The sequence below is a fragment of the Scophthalmus maximus genome, chromosome 19 (assembly GCF_022379125.1).
Source record: "Scophthalmus maximus strain ysfricsl-2021 chromosome 19, ASM2237912v1, whole genome shotgun sequence".
Lineage (NCBI taxonomy): Eukaryota > Metazoa > Chordata > Actinopteri > Pleuronectiformes > Scophthalmidae > Scophthalmus > Scophthalmus maximus.
Window position 1 is genome coordinate 18,268,856 of NC_061533.1, and position 23,904 is coordinate 18,292,759.

General features: G+C 42.9%; 3 protein-coding genes across 7 annotated transcripts; 1 reads left to right on the forward strand and 2 right to left on the reverse strand.

Annotated features, from left to right (window-relative positions):
* Window positions 1–1,061: 1,061 nt before the first annotated feature.
* On the reverse strand, window positions 1,062–4,319 carry c19h5orf34 (chromosome 19 C5orf34 homolog). Its single transcript, XM_035640567.2, has 11 exons — window positions 3,993–4,319; window positions 3,811–3,900; window positions 3,478–3,720; window positions 3,025–3,287; window positions 2,874–2,945; window positions 2,418–2,538; window positions 2,160–2,251; window positions 1,997–2,075; window positions 1,799–1,896; window positions 1,646–1,692; window positions 1,062–1,507 (listed from the first exon to the last, which is right to left on the reverse strand). Exons 1-11 carry the CDS (start codon window positions 4,197–4,199, stop codon window positions 1,326–1,328), a joined length of 1,494 nt encoding a protein of 497 aa, XP_035496460.2. The 5' UTR covers window positions 4,200–4,319; the 3' UTR covers window positions 1,062–1,325.
* Window positions 4,320–4,488: 169 nt separating this feature from the next.
* On the forward strand, window positions 4,489–11,798 carry rnf34a (ring finger protein 34a). Of its 4 annotated transcripts, XM_035640568.2 has the most exons (8): window positions 4,547–4,698; window positions 5,279–5,497; window positions 6,755–7,135; window positions 8,174–8,236; window positions 8,566–8,767; window positions 8,944–8,973; window positions 9,221–9,262; window positions 9,869–11,798. In XM_035640568.2, exons 1-8 carry the CDS (start codon window positions 4,693–4,695, stop codon window positions 10,054–10,056), a joined length of 1,131 nt encoding a protein of 376 aa, XP_035496461.1. In that variant the 5' UTR covers window positions 4,547–4,692; the 3' UTR covers window positions 10,057–11,798. The 4 variants fall into 4 exon arrangements, with proteins under 4 accessions (XP_035496465.1, XP_035496461.1, XP_035496463.1 ...); XM_035640572.2 differs by lacking the exon at window positions 9,221–9,262 and having other exon boundaries at window positions 4,489–4,606; XM_035640570.2 differs by lacking the exon at window positions 9,221–9,262 and having other exon boundaries at window positions 4,548–4,698.
* Window positions 11,799–12,043: 245 nt separating this feature from the next.
* On the reverse strand, window positions 12,044–22,995 carry kdm2ba (lysine (K)-specific demethylase 2Ba). 2 transcript variants are annotated; one of them, XM_035640566.2, is made up of 10 exons: window positions 22,800–22,995; window positions 19,487–19,711; window positions 19,132–19,275; window positions 18,220–18,306; window positions 17,536–17,817; window positions 16,623–17,437; window positions 16,368–16,531; window positions 16,102–16,263; window positions 15,126–15,344; window positions 12,044–13,326 (listed from the first exon to the last, which is right to left on the reverse strand). In XM_035640566.2, the coding sequence occupies exons 1-10, from the start codon at window positions 22,851–22,853 to the stop codon at window positions 13,145–13,147; spliced, it is 2,334 nt and encodes a 777-aa protein (XP_035496459.1). In that variant the 5' UTR covers window positions 22,854–22,995; the 3' UTR covers window positions 12,044–13,144. The 2 variants fall into 2 exon arrangements, with proteins under 2 accessions (XP_035496459.1, XP_035496458.1); XM_035640565.2 differs by having other exon boundaries at window positions 17,536–17,826; window positions 22,800–22,993.
* Window positions 22,996–23,904: the final 909 nt, after the last annotated feature.

Sequence of the window (23,904 nt, forward strand, 5' to 3'; positions counted from 1 at the left end):
CATTATGTCGGCACTTATTATTACGCACAAACACCATAGAGACTCAAGGGGTCTTTACAAAGCTGGGAGCAGTGCACAAACAGGAAATCGAACTCTGTACCTCTTGCGCCATTAAACCATACAGCGGTGACAGGTGTGTCGTCCACTGAGCCAGCAGTCGAATAGTCAAACACGATCACCTCATAATACTTCACATTACATTGATAAAAAGTGTGCTATAGTATATTTTCAGCTAGAACTCGAGTAGATGTGCAGGACAATATATAACATTATTACAAACTCCAAACACAAAGGAAGACAGAGGTTTAGCTTAGTGGGTTACACCGCTGACTCAGAAGGTTGGGGTTTGATTCTCTGTCAGGGCATGGCTAATATCCAGTGTGGGCCCCTAATGCTACCTGTGTACCTCTGATATGAGTCAAATATAAGTGATTGGAACGTCACTTTGGAGAAAAATGTCAGCAAAATTAATGTATTAGAATCTGAGAAGAAATTCAGCTTGCACTCTCCATGATGGTGACTTACCAATCAATTGAGGTTTAAATTTTAAATAACAGCAGCATGAATGGCAGTTGATATAGCTTGGTGGGTTATCAATTGCGTGCTTATGTGCACTCTAAGCCCTCAGGAGCAGTTAATGAATATTTTTCTGGTCTCCAAAAAGCACTGCCACTCATTCTAGGTGGTCACATGGCATTGATGAAATCTCTAAAAAGCAGAAAACCCTTGACCTTAGAGGCAAATATGTCCTCAATTAAACATGCTTAGCAAATATGGAATCTGAAGTCTTTGGAGAATTTTAAAGCATTAATGAAGTATGTAGTTGTAAGTATGCCAAATTAGTCAAATTTGAAAGTCGAGTGGGTTTTTAAGAAAGTTGAGTTTGTGCTACTTTAAAAATCATTAAAATAATATCAAATCAATCATTAAAGATATCATCACTAAAAGTCAGAGCACCCATCTCTTAAACATGCTTAACATTTTGGCTTTGGAAGCGTGTTTCTAGTTGCAAGCATGTTGGTTTAGTAGCGTGCTGAGTAACAGAATGAAGAAAAGAAAAATTGGGAAAAACAAATCAATTTTTAATTAATTACCACTTACAGACAGACCTGGTTATTGGTGTAGGAAGTAGAAATATAAAGTGCTCAAGTGATTTTACATCATTGCAAGTTATAATTTCTGATGCTGTAAAGGAAGTGACTGATTGGTGACAAAAGCATTAACAACGGGAAAGCATAAAGACATGTTTATATGTTGTTGGCTTCTGTGCTTGTACATTTGAAGCTCCAACGCAGGGGTTTCTTCTACTTTTCTCTTCGACTCTTTCAAGTTGATGTGGCTGCAGACACGAGAGAATCGATGTCCTGTATGGCTTTGGATGTCCTCCGAAGAGCTTCAGCAATGGAGCTCTCGTTCACCGATTCATTAGTCTCCTCAACTTCAGAACGACCTCTCTGCTCCACACATCCTCTCTCACTTCTTTGCAGTTGGCTGTTCTCCAGAAGAACTGGACACGGGATGTTAAAGTGCATAAAATGACATTCTGAGCATAAACATGACTAATATGCAAAAATCTCACAACAAAATAAAAATCATTATTGGTGTCAATCGCTCTTTCTGCCGTCATCTTAGTGTTGAAGGATACAGTTAAAGCGTTTTATCTTCTCCAGTTCTGCTGCTACAAGATCTGACCTGAAGTGCATGGAAGATGACATAAACATTACATACACGCTGTTATTACAATATCCAACTTTCAATAGTATAATGTTAAAAGAGTTACCAGAAAAATATAACTCACCGGTGTTCTATTCTGTGTGTGAGGTTCATGTGATGCTCGCCAGGTGCAGGACTGGAAAGATTTTCTTCAAGCATTGATGGTTTAGAGAAACCTCTGCCCTGTGAAACAAAATGATACTCTGTCATTATATTTCAAAAGCATTAATAGTATGCAAATGAAGTACATATCCACAGTTTAAGTAATATCAGGAGGGTCTACTTCTTTGGCCTCTTGCAAGCAGCTGGGTGTGGCAGGGAGATTCAGTGATTGCTTGGCTTGGTCATAGCAAGTGAGGATCCTGTAAAACAATGATGAAATGGCTGGAGACTTAAATGTAACAAAAGCCATGAAATTCATCCAACTGTGATAAATGGTACCTCACCTGTTTGCTCGATTCACAATAGAGCATATGGAGTAGGCCTGTCCAACTCCATCTGGTGGAAGGCTATTCAAATGATATGATATCTCTTTCACCTGCAAGATAGACGCAATCAAATAATTTGTCATTGTGCATTTATGGAAAAAAATTTAAGACACTCAGTTGGCTTGGTTTTTTAGCTTCCAAAATAAGATGACATGCTATTTTTAATGTAGTGGATTGAACTGTATTACAGCTACAAGATGAAAGGCTTAAACGAACCTGCCCTGAATGGAGCTCGGGTCGGTGATGGCTAAAATAAGTGTTAAGGACGCCGTTAGACCGAATCACCGATCCATCTCCTGGGGAAACCTCTATTACTGACACAGCTCCACTCAGTATCCTATAAGACATATAGGCAAATACACAGTCACAGTGTAGCAGTATATATAGTTTGCATCTCTACATATGGCTTCTTAAGAGAGATTATTGGTAGTAAGAAAAATCCCATTTTACACGTCTAGATGTGAAAATACACACCTCAATAGTACCTTTCCTTCTTATTTTTGCCTTCACAAAATCAACTAAACCTAAAAATGGGTGATATGTTGAAAGTAATGAGTTATACTTGCATGTTTAGAATAAATAACCTATTTAAAACTATTAGGCGGAGGTGTTCTTTTAGAGACAAACAGAGTTTAAGAGCCTTTTAAGGTCCATGGTAACCTTCCTGCCTACCTGTAGGTGACTCCTTGACACCACATCACTTTCATCAGCTCTGTTGGAAGGTCTTGATCTTTACTTTTCCACCTCAAAAACATAAAAACTAAATCAGTCACTGAGCACGGCATGTCAATGTGCACGACATGCCTTTTGTTAATCAACAAACCTGTGCCTGTGAGGGGATGGACATGTGAGAGCCAGCGCCTGAGGTAGGCAAGACCTTCTCTTTTCACTAGATGCGTCAGACATATTTATTTTCTTGTCTGTCAGGGCAGAATTGCACAGGCCCTCTGCTCCAACATCTGTAAGTTTACAGACACGAGTCATCCAGTTGTGGCAAGCTAAAGACAGAGGGTAGCACCACGTGGGGGCATAAGCAAAGCAGGAGTGATGCTGGACCACTGCGGTGGATTGGTACATCTCTCCTGGCTGGTAAGGGTAAAGACAAGAAATTAATCGTTCATTAAAGATGCTTAGATGCTAGCGCTGGGTTATTTTTAAAAGCAGACAATCAGATGAGAACAAGACCTTGATCTAACTGACGTGTTCCACCTGCTTCCTCTTCCTGGAAAACCTATTTGGTCTGGTTATTAGTAGTCTGATAGATTAGATTGCTTACATGCTGCTGCCTACCCGGCCTGCCATCAGGATCTCTGCTGAAACACTCCACACTGCGCTGACGATTCTGCGTCTGGCTGAGCCTGCATGGGAATTCGATGGAGAATTCTTCACCAGAGGCCGACAGCATCAGCGCAGCTTGCCCGTCCTCAGACCTGATGATGGTCTCACCTCCGGGCCCAAGCTCAGCTTCACAGGAAGAAAACTCAGGCCACATTATGTCGGAGTCAATGCTGCAAAAAGACTGCAGGAGGAAAGTCAAAAAAAAGGGACACACCAATATCATTGCAAAATTTGAAGGAGTAGCCGTGGGATGGGAAGAAGCTTATGGTACCTTCTTGTGTTCAGCAGGGATGAGTTCCTCTGGCAAATATGGTCGACTTGCATATTTATTCCTAAATGCCAGTGCAGCTACCATTAACTCCTGCAAAATGACACCCCACATGCACGTTTAATACAATAGGGCTGAGCCTATTAGGGACTGTAACATAGACCACAACAAGACACCTGTCATACCTTGTATGTGCTGATAGTGAACCTCGTCCTCTGTCGGACTCTCTCCCTCGCTTGCAGAGGATGTCCGGTGGGATCTGTGGCTTTCACCAGCAGGAATTCACCTCCGCACGACGACAGTTGCAACTGGGATCCGTTCGAGTAGCGAACATCCACCGACTCGTCCTCATACATGATCATCAAGCTGACAATGAAGTCGGTTTCCATCATCAAATGGGATCGATCAACCGTTCCCGGGGTAAAGGCGCTTGAAACTCAAAACACTGTGACGCGTCGCTCGACGTCATCACATGGAGACGTTAGTTGTTGGCGCGCTCGGCGGGAGGGAGAGAGAGCTGGACCGGAAGTGCGTTATAACAAGGCTTATTTATTTTTTTATATTGTATCACATTGTTAGTTGCCAGGGCTACAAACCATGTACAAACTAGCAATTTTTTTCATTTTAATATGCTGTATATACTAATACTGGAGACGTGGAAGTGAATGTGGCCTGTGGAGGGCAGCACCACAGTGTGGCTGCGTCCAGGCCGTCGCACCATTACGTAGAAGAAGAAGCCAGCCGCAGTCGCTGTGCTCGCGGTCCGACCGCCGCGCTCATCACTCCGAGACGCACTCAGGTAGTTCGGCTAAAGAAGTGACGGGCCATATTTGCAATGGTGACACCGCCTGTCGGTTCTTTCCCAGTAGACGCGCCAGAGCTGCAATGAAGGTGCATGGTTGTTTTGTCCCCCCCTCTCCCCCCCTTTATATAACCTCTGCTCCAATTTTAGATCTGCTTAGGCTATAGCTAACAGCTAGCATTAGCATTTGCACTGCGCTGTGCGGAGGGAAGCCGTCTGTTCCTGTGCTATGGCTAATTGTCAAAGCGGCGACTCTGACAGCTGTGACCAAACATCGACTTAGACAGTCTTTTGTAGCATGGAATTAATTAGCTACATTTGTTTTGTCTTCTTGTGTTTTGCCGCCTTGTGACGTTTGCAAATGTTTGAATTACGCAGCGAGATTATTAGTGTGATTGTGTTGTTGCAGCTGCAGCCGCCTGGTCCTCCTGTCAGCACCTCCGAGTGTGTCTTATTTAGTCAAACCAGGGGGTACAGGCTTTTCGTCATCTCATCCATAATTAACACGCGTGCCCGAAGCGTGGTCCCTCCGAGCAAAGAGCAGGGCTCGCTTCTCTCGTAGCCACGTGTCTAAATGTCTCTGTCAATGTCCTGTCCCCATCTGCGGCGTGGGCGAGGTGTAATGTAAACACGGCGGATACTGACGTCAAGGTGCTCTGCGACCGCCAGGCAGGGGCGTCGTCCATGTGGGCTTCATGCTGTGGTCTGCTGAATGAAGTTATGGGTACTGGGGCCGTCCGAGGCCAGCAGCCAGGGTTCGGGGCCGGTGCCGGACCCTTCCGATTTGCACCCAGCGCGGGATACTCCACGTACCCGCCCGCCAGCTCAGGGAGTCCCTGTCTCGTATGCAAGGCCTGCGGCCAGGCGTTTTCTGTCTTCAGGAGGAAGGTGAGTGTCCCGGTGCTCTGTGTCAATGTCAGTACATATGAATGGGTCTGCTGAATTAACGAGGGGTGAAAACGAGCAGAATAGAAAACTTGTATTCATCCCGCTCGCGGAAATTCACTTGTCACGCAGGGCAACAAAAATACAATTAAAAATACAGGAACAAACTGTTTTCAAAAGCCATGTACATATATGTACAGAGTGCAAAAGTAATGTGCAGTGGCAGTTGACAATAATAAATATTATTATTATTAAATATGCAGAAATATATATATATATATATATATATGTATTCCATGGAAATATACTATACATGGAATGGTACTGAATGAAGAATATTACATTCAATATTGTGCAGTCTGACAACTGTGAGGATGAAGGACCTGCGGTAGTCAGACTCCATAATGACAATATTTATTATATTATTAATATAATATAAAGTGCGCATGTGTTTTTGAAGCACAAGGGGATATTGGATAAATATTTAGAAATGTGAATTACTTACTGTGTTTGGCTGCGGGAAAGACAGGTAGATTTGATTGTTGCCTGTTTGTATGCACGTGTGCATTTGGAATGTGTCTTCTCATGTGGACTTGAAAGTCTGTATCCTGAAACGCTTTATTCTTTTAATAGAATATTCCTGAATATTGTAAATAGTAAAGCAGACTGAGTAGAACACAATCGGCCTAGGGTTTTCCAAAGAGCTGAAACCAAATTTAGGGGTGTAGAGAAAAACAAGTTAATTTCATTTACACCCGGAGGCGACTCATTTTTTATCGTAAATGCAGTGCCTGACTGCAGTCAGATGGTCAATAAGCCTGTTCTGTAATATTATCTTCGCTGATGTTCATGTATGCTTCAGAGCGTCTCATTCCGTCTGAACCTTGTGCTTCACTCACTCATCGTGCCAGTCTAATCCCATGTCTTGCATTCATTACTGTTTGATGTTTGTCATTTCAAATGAGCTGCCTCCTGTTTCTGCGCCTGGAGAGGTAGAGCAGATGTGAGTGATTCAAAAATCCAGGGAGGGTCTACTGGCATGGATATGCTTTCCAGTCTCTCCGCTTGCCTTTTTTCTTATTTATTCTGTAATATCACAGGTTAATGTAAAAAAAATTAAAAATAAAGGGCAGATACTGTACACAGTTTCATGTCTCAGGCATCCTACTGATAAAAGGGATATTTGGCAGTAATGTATGGTAGAAAGTGTGCATAAATCTCACAAATTGCCTAATTTATATCATCTTGTTTCCTCCGTAGTATATTTGCTGTGACTGCAAGAAGAGTTTCTGCTCGCTGTGCTCCGTGCTGCAGGAGAACCTGCGCATTTGTGCCACATGCCATTTGCTGAAAGCCACAGCCTTCCAGCGTTCTCGGCTCATGCGTCTACGAGTAAAGGACCTGCGCCAGTACCTGCTCCTCCACAACATTCCTACCGATACCTGCAGGGAAAAGGAAGATTTGGTCGACTTGGTGCTCTGTCACCAAGGCATTGAGGAGGAGGAGGACCCTGACTCAGGCAGCCTCCACTCACGCTTCCTATATACCCCCTCTACCACACAATCTGCCTCTGAGCTGTCTGCTTTTGTCGCCTCTCAGGAGGAAGCGCTCAGCAGGAGTGATAGCTCTGATACCAACCAGGTCAGGACCAATGTTAAAAATTGTTTAATTTTTTAACCTACACAACAAATCAGCCAAAGCCTTGCAAGGAGCTATAACTGCTAGCCTGTCTGCTTTGTAACTGGTCATTTTGTGGCCCTTCTTGTTTGCTCTTAAAATCCAGTTGGTAGTTAAAATGTACTTACATGGCTGGTGAACGTTTGGATTTTAAAGTCCACATTGGTGATTTTATACATCTCTTAAAAGGTTATTTGTGCAGATGGCATGATACACTATTTTTTTAATTGCTACAAATGAATATATAGTACCACTTAACTTCACTATAGACAAGTAAAGCTGTAAGTGTCAGTGAGGGTCATTTTTAAACTCTGGCTTTACCACTATTTATAAGATGGCAGAGGCAAAAAGTAAAAGAGAGATAAATAAGTGATGAAAAGGGAGCTCCGCTGCAAGCAGCTAGGATCCACTATAAATACTTGTACTTGGCCTGCTCAGGGAGCAGTAAGCCTTTCTATGAATGGAAGGGCTGAGGCATTGTTCTTCAGTGGGTATCAATGGGCTGTCTGAAGAGTGTCTAATCCTAATCCTCAGTCAACACACTCCTTGCATGTAGTGCATACTAGAGCCCGACCGATATGTATTTTTTGGGGGCGATGCCAATATCGATATTAGGGAGTACACAATTTTCTGATACATCGGCAAGTATATATATATATATTTAAATCTGTCAATAATTCCTAAAATGTCAAAGATCAAACCTTTATGACAAAGAAATGTTATTGAGGCTTGATGTTTTAGTTCACCCATAAACTTAATCATAAATAACAAGAAAACACAAATACAACCAAATATATAGAACTTGAATTAAGAAAAATAAACACATGATTTATATTACGTTAAATAAAAAAATCTATATTCTTTATTCCTTACGGTAATAATAAGCGCTGATATCGTTATGTCCGTGAAAGGCTAATATCGGCTGATTATTATCGGTCCACCGATGTATCTGTCGGGCTCTAGTGCATACTAATGTTTGTTGTTGCTGTTGTTGTGTTGCAGGATATAGGTGACGCTACATCAATGTCTCTCCTAAACCTGGATCCCAGTGAACACACCCCTGAGGTGATCACATTTTTCTGAAATCATTTTGAAATCACTAATGTAGGATGACAAACTGGCTTCAGTTCGGCCGCTGAATGTTAATGTGCTAGAAAACCAAGTAAGGGCTGGAAATGAGATGCTAATGCTAAGAACTTCTTGGCTGGATCTGAAACCACCTTCTCCCCGGCTGCAAATACTGCAGTGCTCAAAATACTAAGGTCAAAAAGGGCTTTTTGCTCAAAATATTAATATGTCAAGCAATCTCAACATCTTTTGGTTAAAACCTTAAAAACATAATTTAAAAAAAATGACATAAAGTATAATTTAGTATTTTTTTTCTGATCCTGTAGGTGAGTCCTCAGACGCGATGTCGGGCCAGAGCGTCACTCTCAGACATCTCCAGCTTGCGGGACATTGAGGGCCTGTCTGTCAGGCAGCTCAAGGAGATTCTGGCCAGGAATTTTGTCAACTATTCAGGGTGCTGTGAGAAGTGGGAGCTGGTGGAGCGAGTAAGCAGACTGTACAGAGAAACAGAAGAAAACAGGAAATCCAGTGGGTACCAAGCACAGGGATAAATACATATTGTGCGCTGAGATTGAAATGTTTGCAGTTTTCTTATGCATTGGTTGATGGCTATGGAATATCATGATGCCATTTTTAGAGCATGTGTGAAGTCAAGTAGTTGTACTTCCTGTGCAATCAGTGATAGTCTGATTTCTGTCTTGCAGTGGAAAATGTGAGCAGTACTGTAACCACAGGTAAGCTGTCACCCATCTGTTTGTAAACTGTCCGAGATGCTGGTATTTGATTCCACATTCTGTTTTTAACCAGCAAAACCGATCATCTTTCTTCGGCTTATAATATATTATATAGGTAGTTGTAGTAATAATAATTTGAAGTACCTACACTGAGCACACGTAGACATGAGCAGTCATTTCAACGAGTTCATTCATTCAGAATGATGATGAAATATTTCTTGCCTGCTTTACTCCTCCCCCACTAAAGTGGTGGCCTTCCCCCCTCCTATCTGCAACGGTGCCATCGGAGGTAAGGCTTATGGATTCTTTGCCACCGTTGCCATGATCACACTTACCATCAAGTGGTTCACCTCCCCGTCGTATGAGTAGTATCGCATCTGCACCACATCTGTGTTCGTTGTGAACCTGTTCTCATTTGTTTTCCAAACCTACCATTGTCGAATCCCTTCATGTGCTCCCCCTGTGGTATGCCATTTCCTGTCAAGGCTGTTTTTTAACTTATCCTACTTAGAACTTAAATCAATGCTCCAGGAACATCTATCCATCATGGGGCCATTCTCTCAAAGACGCCTATTCATGTGTTCAACATGTGAAGCTAATTATACTGAGAGCTGCAGTATGTTAGCTGTGTAAATTCACTCTCTATCAGCACGTCTCAAGTGATAAGGACTGTGCAGTTGTCATGGTAACATCTTGACACATTACCACAGCAGCGATCGACATTGTTCAGGTGATTGTGAGCATGACCTGACCACAATAAGGCACACTGGATAAGAAGAGTAGATTTATTAAGCTGCTGCCTCATTGCCTGCTCCGCAGTGCATGAAATATCTTCTCCACTGTGTTTAAAGCAGTTTCTCAACATTTGTATTTGACCCCCTTCTGTCTCTGGTAGACGGTGAGAAGGGTCCGCTGACGATCCACGATGACAACCTTTGCAGGATCTGCATGGATGCCACGATTGACTGCGTTCTCCTGGAGTGCGGCCACATGGTTACCTGCACCAAGTGCGGCAAGAGGATGAACGAGTGCCCGATCTGCAGGCAGTATGTTGTGCGGGCTGTGCATGTCTTCAAGTCCTAATGCACCAGTGCAGCACCACAGCGTCCAGCATCTGAGCAGCAGCTCCGACTGAGACTGTACCTTAAATCAACCATGCAGCTCATAACCATTTGAATCCCCAAAAGACCGATTTTGTGGATGTTTGTATTCACATTATTTTGCACATTGAAATACTATGGAAACATTTCTTTGTTTTTCTTAAAAATTTGACTCTTTGGTTTCACCAGTGTGCAGAGCAGAGGATCATACCCTCCTGTGAGTCATTACTCAAGTAAACATATCCAGGACCTGTGTTCATTCCAGAGTGTCTGTTTTGCTTTTCTTACAACTTTTCAACACAAAGAATGTGTGGCACTCAGCCACCTGCAGTCTTGTTATACACAACTCTTCATCCTCAGATCGGCCTATAAACTGTAGCTGGCCCTCAAAATCTGCTGAGCATCCTTTAAAGCGCCTCTCTTTACAACTGCTGCAGGTGAAGACAAATCTTGGTAACACGGAGGACAGACATGAGCACGGGGGGGGGGGGTTAGGTGCCAAATAATGCCCCCCCCCCCATGCTTTTCATCCATTTTATTTCCCCGCAACTGGGCCATCGTGCATGGCTGTTAACAGAGGGCACTCTGTTCACTCTGTGTGGATGCACGACTGCTCACAACCAACTGCAAACCAGTAATGGAGGCTGAGGAAGCATGTGCAGTTACTATTGAATACTTGTCCAAATTTCAGCCCGACTGATGGGACTTTCAAAGGTCGATAACTTTGTTTAAGTCCGTAAGAAAAAGTAGAAACCATTGAGCTTGTGGTTTCTTTTCTGGCTAAACTTGGGCGTTACTCGGCCCACAAATGAGCAGTTGCTCTGCTGTTGTGCTTCAAGGATACTGATGACTTATGATGAACTCAAGTGTCTTTTTTTTCGTATTCTTTTATTCGCTTTTTCAAAAGCGCTCAAATGAATTACACATTGAAATGATCATGCAGACTCTTGTTATTACAGCAATAGCTAACCTCCTCCGCTGTCACCTCTGTCCCGTCTCAGCACTTTAGTGGAGACACTAGAAACAAAACCGGTGCTAACTCATGCAACCATCTCGCCCCTTCCCCCAGCTGAACCGTGGATGTGAAACTGAACGTTTTTTTATTTTTGTCGTTGTGTATTGCTGGGAGTGGAATGAAGTGTCTCAATGCTCTTTAGTTGTTTTTCTCACGTAGGAGTAATATATTGGACTAACTATTCAAAGATATAGCGTCAAGTTTACTGACACCTGTGGTATAGAAAGTATATAGAAATAATTACTTGCTAATGTTCATTTGCATATATTGATCCATATGAGATGTGTATATATCAATTTTTTTTCTCCATTTAATTTAAATTAAGTTATATCGGATTGCTGAAATGTCCCTGGGATATGTTTACCTGTCAAGTGGTTTGACGTGTTTTAATCTCCATAGGTTTGCTTGAACTTTCAGTCCCTCTTGAACCAGAACATGACGAGAACCAAGACACTGGTGATGTTATATCCTCCATCCATCTTCCCCCAGCTATAAAGCTCAACTTCTTGTTTTGTTTTTTTTACCCTCTGTCCTGCACCCACACAAATTCAACACTGCTGCTATTACAGTAAAGTTGTTCCCTACAATCATGAAGCGTAGTGGAGCAGGTTGCACTTTTAGTTTAGAGAGGGCCTATTTGTGTGCAAGGTTTGTCTCAGTATTTGGGAATGTCAAACTTTTTATTTTGGTAATTAAAGATTCAAAATTAAGTCTGTTTTTGTACACTCATGGATCACGCGTTGTCTCTATTATCTTGGATAAAGTGATCATTGGCATTTAAATGATCAGTTGTGTAATTGATCAATTTCAACTGAGTAATGCTTTTAAAGAAAAAGGGGAAAAGAACATTCACACTGGGATTTTTGTTTTATGCCATTGTCATTTGAGAGTTTTAAACTATTATTTGGTATCTAAATTTCATCCAGATATGAAAAAAATAATACTTAAGACTCAATGATGGCACAAATGAAATTCTTTTAATGCATTTTTTTTTTTGCACTTAAGTTTTTGGATTTACAAATATAAACATCACATTCACTTGAGGTGTAAAGATTACAGCACGACACCCAAAATACACAACACCTACTGTATGGAGGTTTTTTACTTTAAAATGTATGCAAATGAAGTGATTTGCAAAGGTCTTAATTAGTTGCGTATATAAACTTGTATAGAGAACCAGTTATGTGGGGTTGACTGCATTATAGAAAGTCAGTGTTGGGTAAGTCACATTTGCGCTGACTGTCCAATTCCTGCTCCTGGCTTTTGGGTGTTAAACCCACCAATGAGGTGCTGCAACAGACTCAAAACCACCTACATAAATTATCTGCAAGCATTATTTGACCCAGCTCTGTGAGGCATCCATGTCAAAATTACTGAATTACTGAATAAATACAAACCGTAATAAAAACAAAAGCAATAAATTAATGTTGAAATGTTGATTAACAACCCCATCAAACACTCAACAGTTCATAGAAGTACTAAGATAATTAAAGACGAGGGTGTAACAGGAATATGGAAAATTGTTTTCTCATTCTTGATATACATTCTAAATATTTGGGAGGTCTTTATGATAATTTAGTCAGATATTTATTACTGTACATGTTTTTTTCTCTCTGATACTGATATATTACACTGTCAAATACATTTGGCACAATGGAGACACTGTTGGGATAGCAAACTGTGGAAGGGGACAAATTTCAGTTCACATGCCATACAGTCTCTCTGAGCCCCCGAAACACTGTAAACTCATGAAATGATGCTCGTATAAAAATACTGGGTTTTCAAATATTTAAAGATTAAAAATAAACGACCCAACCATCAATTACAAGCACGTCTTTATAAAAGTACAATCTCAACACAAATACATGCATGCCACTTCCTCTTGTCCATCCGGTGAAGGTATATAACCTTGTCACATTAGTCCATCCAGAAATCCGTCTCAGTTTTTTCTTTTTACTGTGACTACAACTCGAGACATTTTGTAGGGACCGGTTAAAATAAATTTATTCCATTAAGTGCAAAGACAGTCTTTCATTCAGTTTTGTCCTGTTGGGGACTAGCTGGTCTTCTGCAGGAGTTTCTCCTCTTTCAGTCTGAACGGTACACTCACAGACATCTCTGCGATGAACCTTTCGCAGGCCGCCTTGGTCACCTGCTTGCAGAAGCGAAGGTCTATCTGACAGATGCTTCCACAGCGCTTGAAAAAGTTCAGGGAATGGTCTGTGACCCGGTTACATACTGAAAGGAAACACAGAGAACAAGAGTCTGTCACAAGCCTGATATTTAAGAAAGGGACATGCATTGGAAATTGAAAAGACTGAAAATTGTTAAATTTTCTCAAATTAATGTTGATAATTGAAACGTGAGGAACAGTACCGTCTTTTCGCATGGGCTCTGCTAAAAGCAGGCACCTTTTAATTTCACCTTTAAAAAGCCCAGTTTCAGCCCTACATCTTGCAGTGGTGCAACACTTTAGCTGAGCCCAAGAAACACTGAGAATCAATTTGAGCTATTTTTTAATTGTCTGCAAAAGTCAAATATTGTTTTTCATGTTGTAATTGACTACCCCAGGTATTATCCCTAATATGAGCTCTCCTGAGGACGGCGTGTGGATGAGTCCAGGTTGTGCCTGATTGCCAGCTTTCCATCAATCATTTTATTGGTTCATTTAGTTTGGTGATCAACATCAACAGAGCTCCAATCGATGAGAGTAAGTGAAACAACTTGTGTGGGTCACAACACTTCAACAAGTGATTTTTTTTTTTCAAATTCAAAAAGTCCTGAAAACATCCAGTGAGGTTTATATTCACTTGTCCTTTTGGAGTATGTTTAATCAACTACGGTTTCTGATACGCCGTGAGTGTCAAAATGTTATTTCTTGGATAAATGAAGGGCAGCTCACAGCATCACAGCAAGTTGTTCTGGGATTAAAAATCAGATATGATTTACCTTCAATGAATTAAAGAGGCAGCAAGCGATTATAAAGCAAAACACAAATATTTCCTAACGGTCTGCCTGCTGTTGGTTCTGTGTGTGTGCCTAAAAAAAAATCCAGGTTTTCAGCTCAGCTCAGGCTCTGTAAAATCGAAAACAAAACAAATGTTGCAGGCTGCACCAACAACACTGCGAGTACAGTTTGTAAACATCACTTTTCGACACCTAAAGAGGCCGTGATTTAGGCCTAGTCCAGAGCAGGAAAATTACAACGACAACAGAGAGATTCAAGCTCTCTCCAAAATCACTTAGTGCCCCTTTAATGTAAAAACACTCCTTCCCCTACCTCGGTGGTTACCGCATGAACACTTTAAGATTGATGGCCTGTTCGTGTCAACTGAGTAGTTATTTAGTTTTCCAGGTACCAAATTATTATTAGTCACCTGCCTAAAATACATTCTTTTGCTTGTCTCTTGTAGTAATAAGCCTTTTCAATGGAAAAAGTGCAGATGAAGGATGTCTTTTGAGTATATTATTGAGTTTTCTGGCTCAATGTCAGGCCGTCATTCCAGACATTGTTTATGTGCTTTTCCTAGCATAACATGACAAAAGTTTTCATTTAGATACTGCCATTAATGTGGCCTTTGAACAGTTTACTTCTCTTTATTAATATTATCTTATCTTATTCAGTTATGCTGTAGCTGAATAAGATGTCCTGTGAGGCTGTCCGGGGCAAAAAGCATTATCAAAAAGAAAAAACATGTCAATTATTTGATCGAGGAATTTTAGACCAAAATAACTAATGTTTATTTACTGCATTTCTTGCCTGTAATCGGGCATCAGTTGTTTGCCTAACCACAACTCTTCTGTTAAGAGTTTTGGTTTTTCATCATTAAACTCTGGTTGATATCCATTACCCTTGGATGGACTCCTGAGGATGTAATTCACACAAACTGAACATTGGGAAAGCCAAAACAAGAAATTCTGGACTCCCCGATTCGGGTGGCCACCCGGCAAAAGCTTCTAGCTCCGTATGTAATTGCAACTAAGACAAGACAACTCCTGCAATTGGGCCGGTCTATTCCTCAGGTCCCGTTTCTCACCGGACAGGTTGATTTCTGTTAGAGAGTCTCTGGTCGTGGTCCCTGCTGCCGTCAGTAGGTTGACCGACTGGTCGTTGATGTGGTTGCAGTAGCTCAGGTCCAGCCTGGACAGCAAAGGCATCTGCCGACAGATGAGACGTAAAGATGTGTCCGTGATGTCCAGCCCCGCCAGCCGCAGGTCCTCCACATTCCGCAACTTGCAGCGGTTATCCAGTTGACCTGTTGGTCAGTCGCATTAAAAAATAGCACGTATCAATTTTTTGTTTTTATCTTGTCATTTCATGTCATGATAATCAATAAGGATACCTAGGATGTCTTAATTAGTCCCTAACATTATTTAGTCTGCTTTAAAGAGAGTCAATTGCAGAACATTTACTCCTCTTTTACTTAAAACAATCTCTGGCTAATCTCTGACCCTTCATCCATAGTACTACAGTTCCACTTTAAAACAGCTGAGTTTTTTCATTAAACTGTCTACTCTGCAGTTGGTTGCTTAGTTACAAAAAAAAAATACTACAAACGAGGAAACAACAATAATGAAAAGTAAGACGACCGATTTCTTTCCTTAGAGCGACAATTAGGGGGAACTGTTCTTGACAGGATGTATTTACAATGTTTTGCCTGCACTGGTAGTAGTCAAGTCGTGACTGATAAGAACCAATCAGGAAGCGAATGCAGGACGCCAGGCGTAAACTTAACAATAGTGATGCGTTTCAAAAGGAAAATGTAAGCCTCTAGCTTAGAGAAGACAGCAATCATTTGGATTATTAACTGGGAAGGCAACATGTGCAAAGTAAACCACTATGATTGATCCATCACCTACAAAAAACACAGTCTCAGGGAACTATTCACTAAGGATTTGCATACTGGAATGAGTGGTTACGTCAGTGTATGTTGAACAATTCTTTTCAAAATTTCACAAAACAGGCAGCACACTGCACTCAAATTCTTGTGCTTCGTTTGCCCACTAGGTTACCTGGTCTGTTGTCTGTGGGCGGTGAGAGGAGATCCCTCATCTGTGCATCTTTCAGTCCCTCCACCCACTGGACATCCAGGGTGCGCAGCAGAGGGCAACTGGACGTGCAGAGCGCAGACACAGCAGCCCAAGAACAACCTGATAACTTTAACACTCGCAGACCTGAAAGACAAAGCAGCACTTTGAAGTACCAATGCAAAACAAGTGAAACAAAAGAGAGGGAATTGTCTGTTAATAGATTTTTTTTTTTAAAGTGTGGTAGGTACCTGGCAGTCTATTGATAAGCCAACTTAATTGTTTCTTGGAAATGTTGGTCCAGCTGAGGTCAAGGGAACCTGGCTGTCGGCGGATAATCCCACTTAGCATGAGTGGAGTGATGGAGGTGCAGCGGTTCAGATCGATCTTTGTCCAGAGTCTCTTATCACAACACCTAGACATCAGACAGAGATTAGTGTTGCATGTTATGTCTTTGTGCTACACACATAAAAAGAAAGTTAACAAACTATTTTAAGTGCATTTACCATCTGTTCCATGTCTTGCAAACTCTCATGCAGACACACAGCTCCTGGTGTGTGAGGTAGCCAAAGATCTTCATCCAGACCTCACGCTGTATCACGTGCATTTTACTGTCTCTGAGAGGCAGTCTGTCGGGAGGGGGGCTTATCGGAGGGGGCCGAATGACGTGCCGCTCCATTTGCACACACTTGGGCGGGGAACGTGGGGGCACCGGCCTGTTGGTTGGGGTGCTCCTGTTGAAACCCAGTGGGGTGATCTGGCTCGGATAGAAGTGCCGCAGCTCCCACGGGGTCCCGTTCATCTCTTTGGCCTTGAGGTGTGACCTCTGATCCCCTAGTTCATTGCAGTTGCGGAACAACCTCTTGGGTTCCTCGTTTTCCGTCTCTGGCTCCACCTTGAGAGGTTGACGGTTCTCGTTGGCCAGGCAGTCCTCCGTCTTCTGGATTTCCTGGTTCAGTGCTTTGCTCAGTTCTCGACTCAGCTCCCTGTTGGGCAAACGCCGCTTGCGGCGAGCTTTTGGACGCGGACCCTTTTCCTGGGTCTCGCTTCCGCCCTCACTGCTGGGGCCGGCCTGTGGAGAGCTGCAGTGGGACTGGTCACTGTCTCCAACAGGTGTTTTGATGCGGGAATTCAAAAGTTCGTTCTTGGAGTCCCTTTCTTCCCCTTCTTCTTCAGCGTCTCCTAAACGCCCTTTCCTCTCTACAACGCTCCGGAAGTGAGCGTCCCTTCCTTCTTCCTCCTCCTCATATGCGTCTTCGTCCTCCTCTTCTGTTTTGATTTGATGAAGAAGTTTTGAAAAATAAGGATCGTTTGACCTCTCCTGTAGGGAAAAAAATAGCATGATTACTTTGGTTTATTAGTGGAATTGGCCCAAAACAAAAGGAACCAAATTTGTGTCCCCTTGATAATGATACAAACCTTCTTCCTCAGGCCGAGATCTTCTTCTTCATCCTCGTCATCAAACAGTTTCCTTTTCTTCCTCAGTTTGTCCTCAGGCCTGGGCCTGGGCAGGCTGCTGGGGGAGAGGAGTGGTGGCTGTCGATGGAGAGATTCCTCGGGTCGGTACCTGGGCGTCTCTTCTCGCTCCGCTCTCCTCCTGACTGCAGAAGATGCATCTCCCTCCTCCTTCACAGGTTTCTGTTCCCTCAGCAGAGATCCGGGCAGGTTGGAGGCATACTTGAAGCCTGGACCCCTTTTTTGCTTCAATGCCAAAGGGGACAAAAAGTTGCGAGACAACTTTATACCTTTAGCCTATGGCGACAAGTAGAACCAACTGTGCTACCTAAGGTTTAATAAAGTCATTGCTTTAACCAAAAGAAAAGAAAAAAAACATTAATATCAGTGGTTTCCTGCTTCTGTGAAAAACACAGTCACATGTGATTTACTTTCACAAGTATAAACAGGAAGTGGCAAGCTGAAAAAACAAATTTTAAAAAAGCAATACTGAAATAACAAATGACTATTAAAAGCTATATGAATAATAACCGAACTAAAAAAATCTCAAATCTTAACAAGTAATTGTCGTGTGACATAGTGTTTCTTTAACACACTTAGTGAGCTGTTACTAAATCTAAACACTTATTCACACATATTTGTACTCACTTTTCCACTTTTCCCAGCATGGTTGCATTTGGGACATTCCCAGCAGTTGGGGAGTTCATCGTTCACCACTCCAGACGCATCGCTCACCTGATAAACCAAGATGGATTTCAACAAGACCGACAAGCTTTAAAAGGATTCCTATGTACAGTTTGTTCCAAACAAACAAACAAACACGAGGGAAGTGAAAGTGATGGGATGCCTGTTCGGCAGACCTCAGCTCAGTTAGACCTCAGCCATCATTCACAGACTCTTGCTTGTGCGTTTGAGAGAAAATCCAAGTAGATTCCTATTGAGGAGATGAAATATTAACCTCTGAATGGTTATTATGTATTATTTCATGTGATGTATATAAGTGAAGAAAAAAAAGAGATTTATAATATCTTGGTTATTGCATGCTGCTAAATAACTAGATAGGACATGTTTGAAAAACAGGTTTGACCGAGCCTATGCTAGCAACAGCCTGTTGTGTTTTTGACACTAGTTACAAACAGGGTGTGTGCCGCTTTACATTTTGTTTTGCCTTTATCTCAAGAAATGTCTTTAGCACTTCAATAATGAAAGGTCTACATTCACACGCCCCTTTAAAAGGCAATGAACTAAACTTTTGTTCATTTAGTGAATGTTTACATGCCTGATTACTCTGTCATGTGGGGTGAGTCAAAACCTCACACTATTGTCATGCTTGAACCATAAAAACCCCAAAGCAACATAAAAATGATGAGTGTTCAGACTTATGTAAACAGCACCATTTCCACTTCCAGTTACATTCGGTGACTACCGTCCAACCGAGTCACATTATGTTTCAATGACCTGGGATTGCTGGCACACTACTTAACAACAAATGAGTCACTGTGTGAATGACTTGACTGAGGTGGAGTTGTTTGATCGTTCCCAGCCGGGCCCGCTCTGTACCTTGAGGCAGTTGGGATGGACGATCTCATTGCAGATAGAGCACTCCATCAACATAAAGTTGAACTTGTCCTCTTCTTCCTCCAGCGTGTCCTCCTTCCCTGCCTCTTTACACACCACACACACCGCTGTGTGAGGCAGGACAGGCTGCATGGATTAAGAACAGACAAAAAAAAGGAATGAATACATCAATGAACTGTGTTATAAGTTATGTTTCCTTTTAGCAGAAGAAACACTGTTATGTCCGAGAAAAGCTTGCAACTTCTAAAACTATATTTATTGATGAATAACCCGAGTGCTTTCTGAAAATAGCAACGCAATATATTCAATACCGACAATTCTCCTACTGCTGACTCACCGCAATGCATTGTCTCATGATGCAGGACTGCTTCATGCGCCCCGGCCCTCCGAACTTCTTCATGTCCTTGCAGAAGTGACACTCGCCGCACTCGGTCCGCTGACATGCTTCGCACTTTCGGCAGCGCGTCCTCCTGCGTCTGGCACCAGACGAGCTGCGATTGGACGGCAGCTTAACGGCTGACGACGTCCCCATCTTGGGCTTCGGCCGGTTGGCTGCCCGCTGCTGTAAGACAAATGGTAAAAGAGTTAAAAGGACATAAAGACAAGAACGTTCGGAGACTTTATGTCAGCGGAGAGCAACCACTTTGCAATTGTGACAGGGGTCTTTAAGCAAGACTATAAGAGCAAAATACTGGAAAAAAATGTATATGTATTGGGCAGATGAAGCTGCAATTTTGCCTAGTAATGTTGATTATATTTCGTTCCTTATTTCAGTCATAATATGGTAGTCCATCAGACATTTAGGTGGAAATATTTGCCTCCAAAAAGCAGTCATTTTAAATATCTATGAATCTGATTATGTCTCAGTTGTTTAGACTGACAACCCATCGAAATTTCCAAGAGCCGAAGGTGACTTGTATAAATGCTCATTTAATATTGTTATTCTTTAATATTGAAAACCAATATCTAAGTAGTTGGCGACTGATTTTCTGATGATCTGAATTTTTTTGTTTCAGCTGTAGATATATGCATCTAAAATGGCATTAAAAGATGGAAGTTATCGGATCGATATTTGCCCCACAGCTGCCACTTTTTGTGTACCGACAAAAAGTGGCAGCTGTACCGACACAGTATGTACTGAGTTCAGCCCCCCCCCCACACACTTTGCTTTGAATCAATGAGCCCAAATTCAAATATGAGATTTTTTTTTGCACATTTATTTTTAGTCTCTTCACTGTTGCCATGGCAGGATTGTAAGGCCGCATGAAAATAAGACAAATCGTAGACCGTTACCTTGGCAACACATTTGCCTTGCTGGTGGCAACTGTTTGAGTAGACGACTGCCAGAGATGTATAAAAATAAGCTCACAGTGGAGGTTATGATTTAGTGCAAGGCTGTGTGAGCACTTTTCCAATATCATTTATTCATCCAACTACTCATAGTAACTACACATTGCCCACATACTACTGATTAAAAGGAGCTCTTTGGGCAAATGTCATTCCGTTCAAATATAAAAACTTATTATAGTATTAAATATCTTTCAAGCGCATGTTGATTTTTAATATCTGCATAACAGAGCTAGAGTCTTTGAGCATTTGGAAAAGCGCTATATAAATGTGATGTATTATTATTATTAGGAGTGCTACGGACAAGTTAAAAAGGTAAAACAATGTGGAGAGAGAAAAAGCCTAATGCTTTCTGAATGACATTATCTACAAATAGATGAGAAACATGCCCTGAATGTTGAATATGAAGAAGAAGAAAAAACATTTCTGAGTTGGTCATTAATGTAATGTCCTGATTTGGTCAGGATGAGTTCCCTCAACTTTTTTCTTCTTAGCACCTTTTTTTCCTTGGGAGGATTTTGGAAATAGAACACCAGGCCAAAGAGTCTCTTTTAAATGGAATGCTGTTGATGATTAATTAAGTCGAGATAGGGCTAAATCCACCAGGCACCTTTCCCTAAATCCATTTGACTACCATGGAAATATGGGGGGAGGAGATCAAAGAAAGGACTGCTGCTGCCGGGCCGACGGTGGCTGTCAACATCACCACATGCTTTCTAGTTCATCTGCCTCCTGATTTTTTTATTTTATACAGCTGACCTGAGGTCAGGTTTGCAGAGCTTCTGACCGGAGCGTCCGATGAAATAAGCGTACAACTGATGTTTCTTCCCTTCGCCGAACCTTCTCGTACCTCTGCCCGGCTACTTCATCAGGAGCTACTAGTCGTCGAGGCTACAAACAAACCAACGCAGCCCTTGCCACTTGGCAGGGCGCGATCGCCAAAGCAACCATCACCTGACCCGCCTTTACTGTAACTCTCTGCAGCACTATGTCAGGAATTTGGGATTGGTTTCGGAGGCCCGAGAACAAAAACGTGGCCTATGTTCTGAGCACAGTCTTCTGACTCAGGCTCCAACGTGGATTTCAGTAGGAGGGAGTCACAAGGCTCATCATCTGCTGCTCATGTAGTGGAACTTGACACAAGCAATGGTGTGTGTGTGTGTGTGTGTGTGTGTGTGTGTGTGTGTGTGTGTGTGTGTGTGTGTGTGTGTGTGTGTGTGTGTGTGTCTCTGATGAGGAAGCGTTAACGGCTGGTGCGGGTATAAACATTGTGTAAGCACAAGGAGCTGGATCTCATGTCAACACTTCTCGTGTTTCTCCTGAACAGTGCAATGCAAAGTGACTAATGGAGACTTTCGCGATGGCACGCCGCGGCCCCCGGTGTAGATGAACTTCCTAGAACATGCAAACTTTGTCCACATATGACTGCACTGAGTGAGACTTGTTGCCAAAATGCCCAAGCACCGCGGATCCATCCTGCAGGGGGGTGACGTGCGGACCGAATACAGTGGGAATCAAACAAGCACAACTCGGTCAGAAATGTGACGGGGGTCACTGGAGCCCAGTTTGGGAGCCCAACACAAGTGGAGCCACTTCATTGTTCCGTCTCCCCATCCCCCCTCCGCGCTCCCTGCCTCCGACAACATTTGCCCAAAGCCGCCTTAGAGGCACGGCGAGGTGGGGCGAGTTGGGGAAGTATGAGGACATTAATCGCAGGACAAAGCATTCCCCGGGAGGAAACGTTACAGGACAGAGAACACGAGTAAATCACAGCGTTTGCCAGCGTGAAGTTGGATTGGCCTTACAGCCAGGCCGGGGGGGGGGGGGGGCACTGGGGTTCTGGCCACAGCCACGGGTTCGTACAAACGACTGGATGAGAGTGCTCCGCGTTCAGAGGTGGTCCGCGCGAACTAGGTCAGATGTGGCGAACATGACAGACGGCGCCCGACGAGGGGAGAGAGGACGCGGTCCGACAGGCAGCGCCGTGTAACTCCGCGCTGCGAATTCAATGTTCGGGCCGGGTAGTCCTCGCTGGGACCCGAGTGCACCACTGGCGCTTTCGAAATGTGCATTTTTGTCCCTTCAACTCGCCTACAACACCGCGTAGAGGAGCGGGCGAATCCCGCGCGTTACCCCGAAGCGAGCGAGCGAGCGAGCGAAGAAGAAGGAGAAGGAGAAGAAGAAGAAGAAGAAGAAGAAAACGCCATTCGGCTCACGAGCAAAGCAGCGCTCGTTCACACGGCACACTTGAAACACGACACGCGCGCGAGAGAGGTCGCATTATGAAATGTAGGAGCTCTGACCTGCTCAGACTCTGAATCATATTCCTCATCGTCTCCGCTCAATGACAAGGCCATGGCTCCTCTGTCTCATCGTTTGTGAACGGCAGAGAAAACTAACATGGCTGAACGAGGCTCCTCCAGCTCGCTCGCCCCCGCCCCTCCCTGCTCCTTCACATCACACCGACACAGGCAGCTGCCAGCTACGTTCGCCGTGCGGCGTTCAGGGACAATGGGAGATGCCACCATACTGCTTACTTAACCCTCCTTCGGCGTTCACCTCACGGCGGGGCCAAACCAGTTATCACACTCCCATTCAAACATGTCAACGCGCATTGCGAAACGGTGAACGACGGCCAAAAAGAAAAGCCAGGTACGGTTTTGGCGCAGTATGGCGTCGTTACACGGGAAAACGTTTTTTTTTTAAGGTGCGAAATAAATGCATCATCAGTAAAAAATAAAAAATAAAATACAAAAGGAAGTGGAGATACGCGGGTAAGGCAAGATAGTTCACTCCTACTCGCGACCATAGACTGTATATAAACACTCGCGACGCATGTGAGTGACGGTACAGGTTTATTCCTCAAGGGTTCGTTTGATTTATTTGACACCTTAATCCCTTAAAGCTTAGTTGGTCTCATACTCAAGTGACGGACCTTTAAAGTTTAACCTGACATTACAATTATTTTTCTTTTGAAATACTGTGGTTTGATTTTTTTTACGATTTTTCATGTTTTTTAAGGTGTCATAGCTTCTTGCCCCAAAACATATTTTTTTTGTCACTGGAGCAGATATTTTAGGTGAGGTCAAGAGCAATGGCCGAAGATGGCTGCTGTACATGTAACATCAATATTTCAAATGTCTGCCAAAGCAGACGAGTCTCAGACCTCATGATGGATTTGCATGAGATCACCAGATTTTAAACTCCTTCAAATATCATTGGTTTATTTGACCAACACATTGCATTCCCCAAATTTACACTGATGGTGTAAGGTTGATGAATACGCCCAAGCTAAACGTGAGTCAGCTCCTTAACCTTGTTTTATTTCAGATCTAATGCCCTTGAGTGCGGAGCCAATAGGTTAACAGATGTGTCAGGGGCCTACTCAGGACTGGGGTGTGTGATATA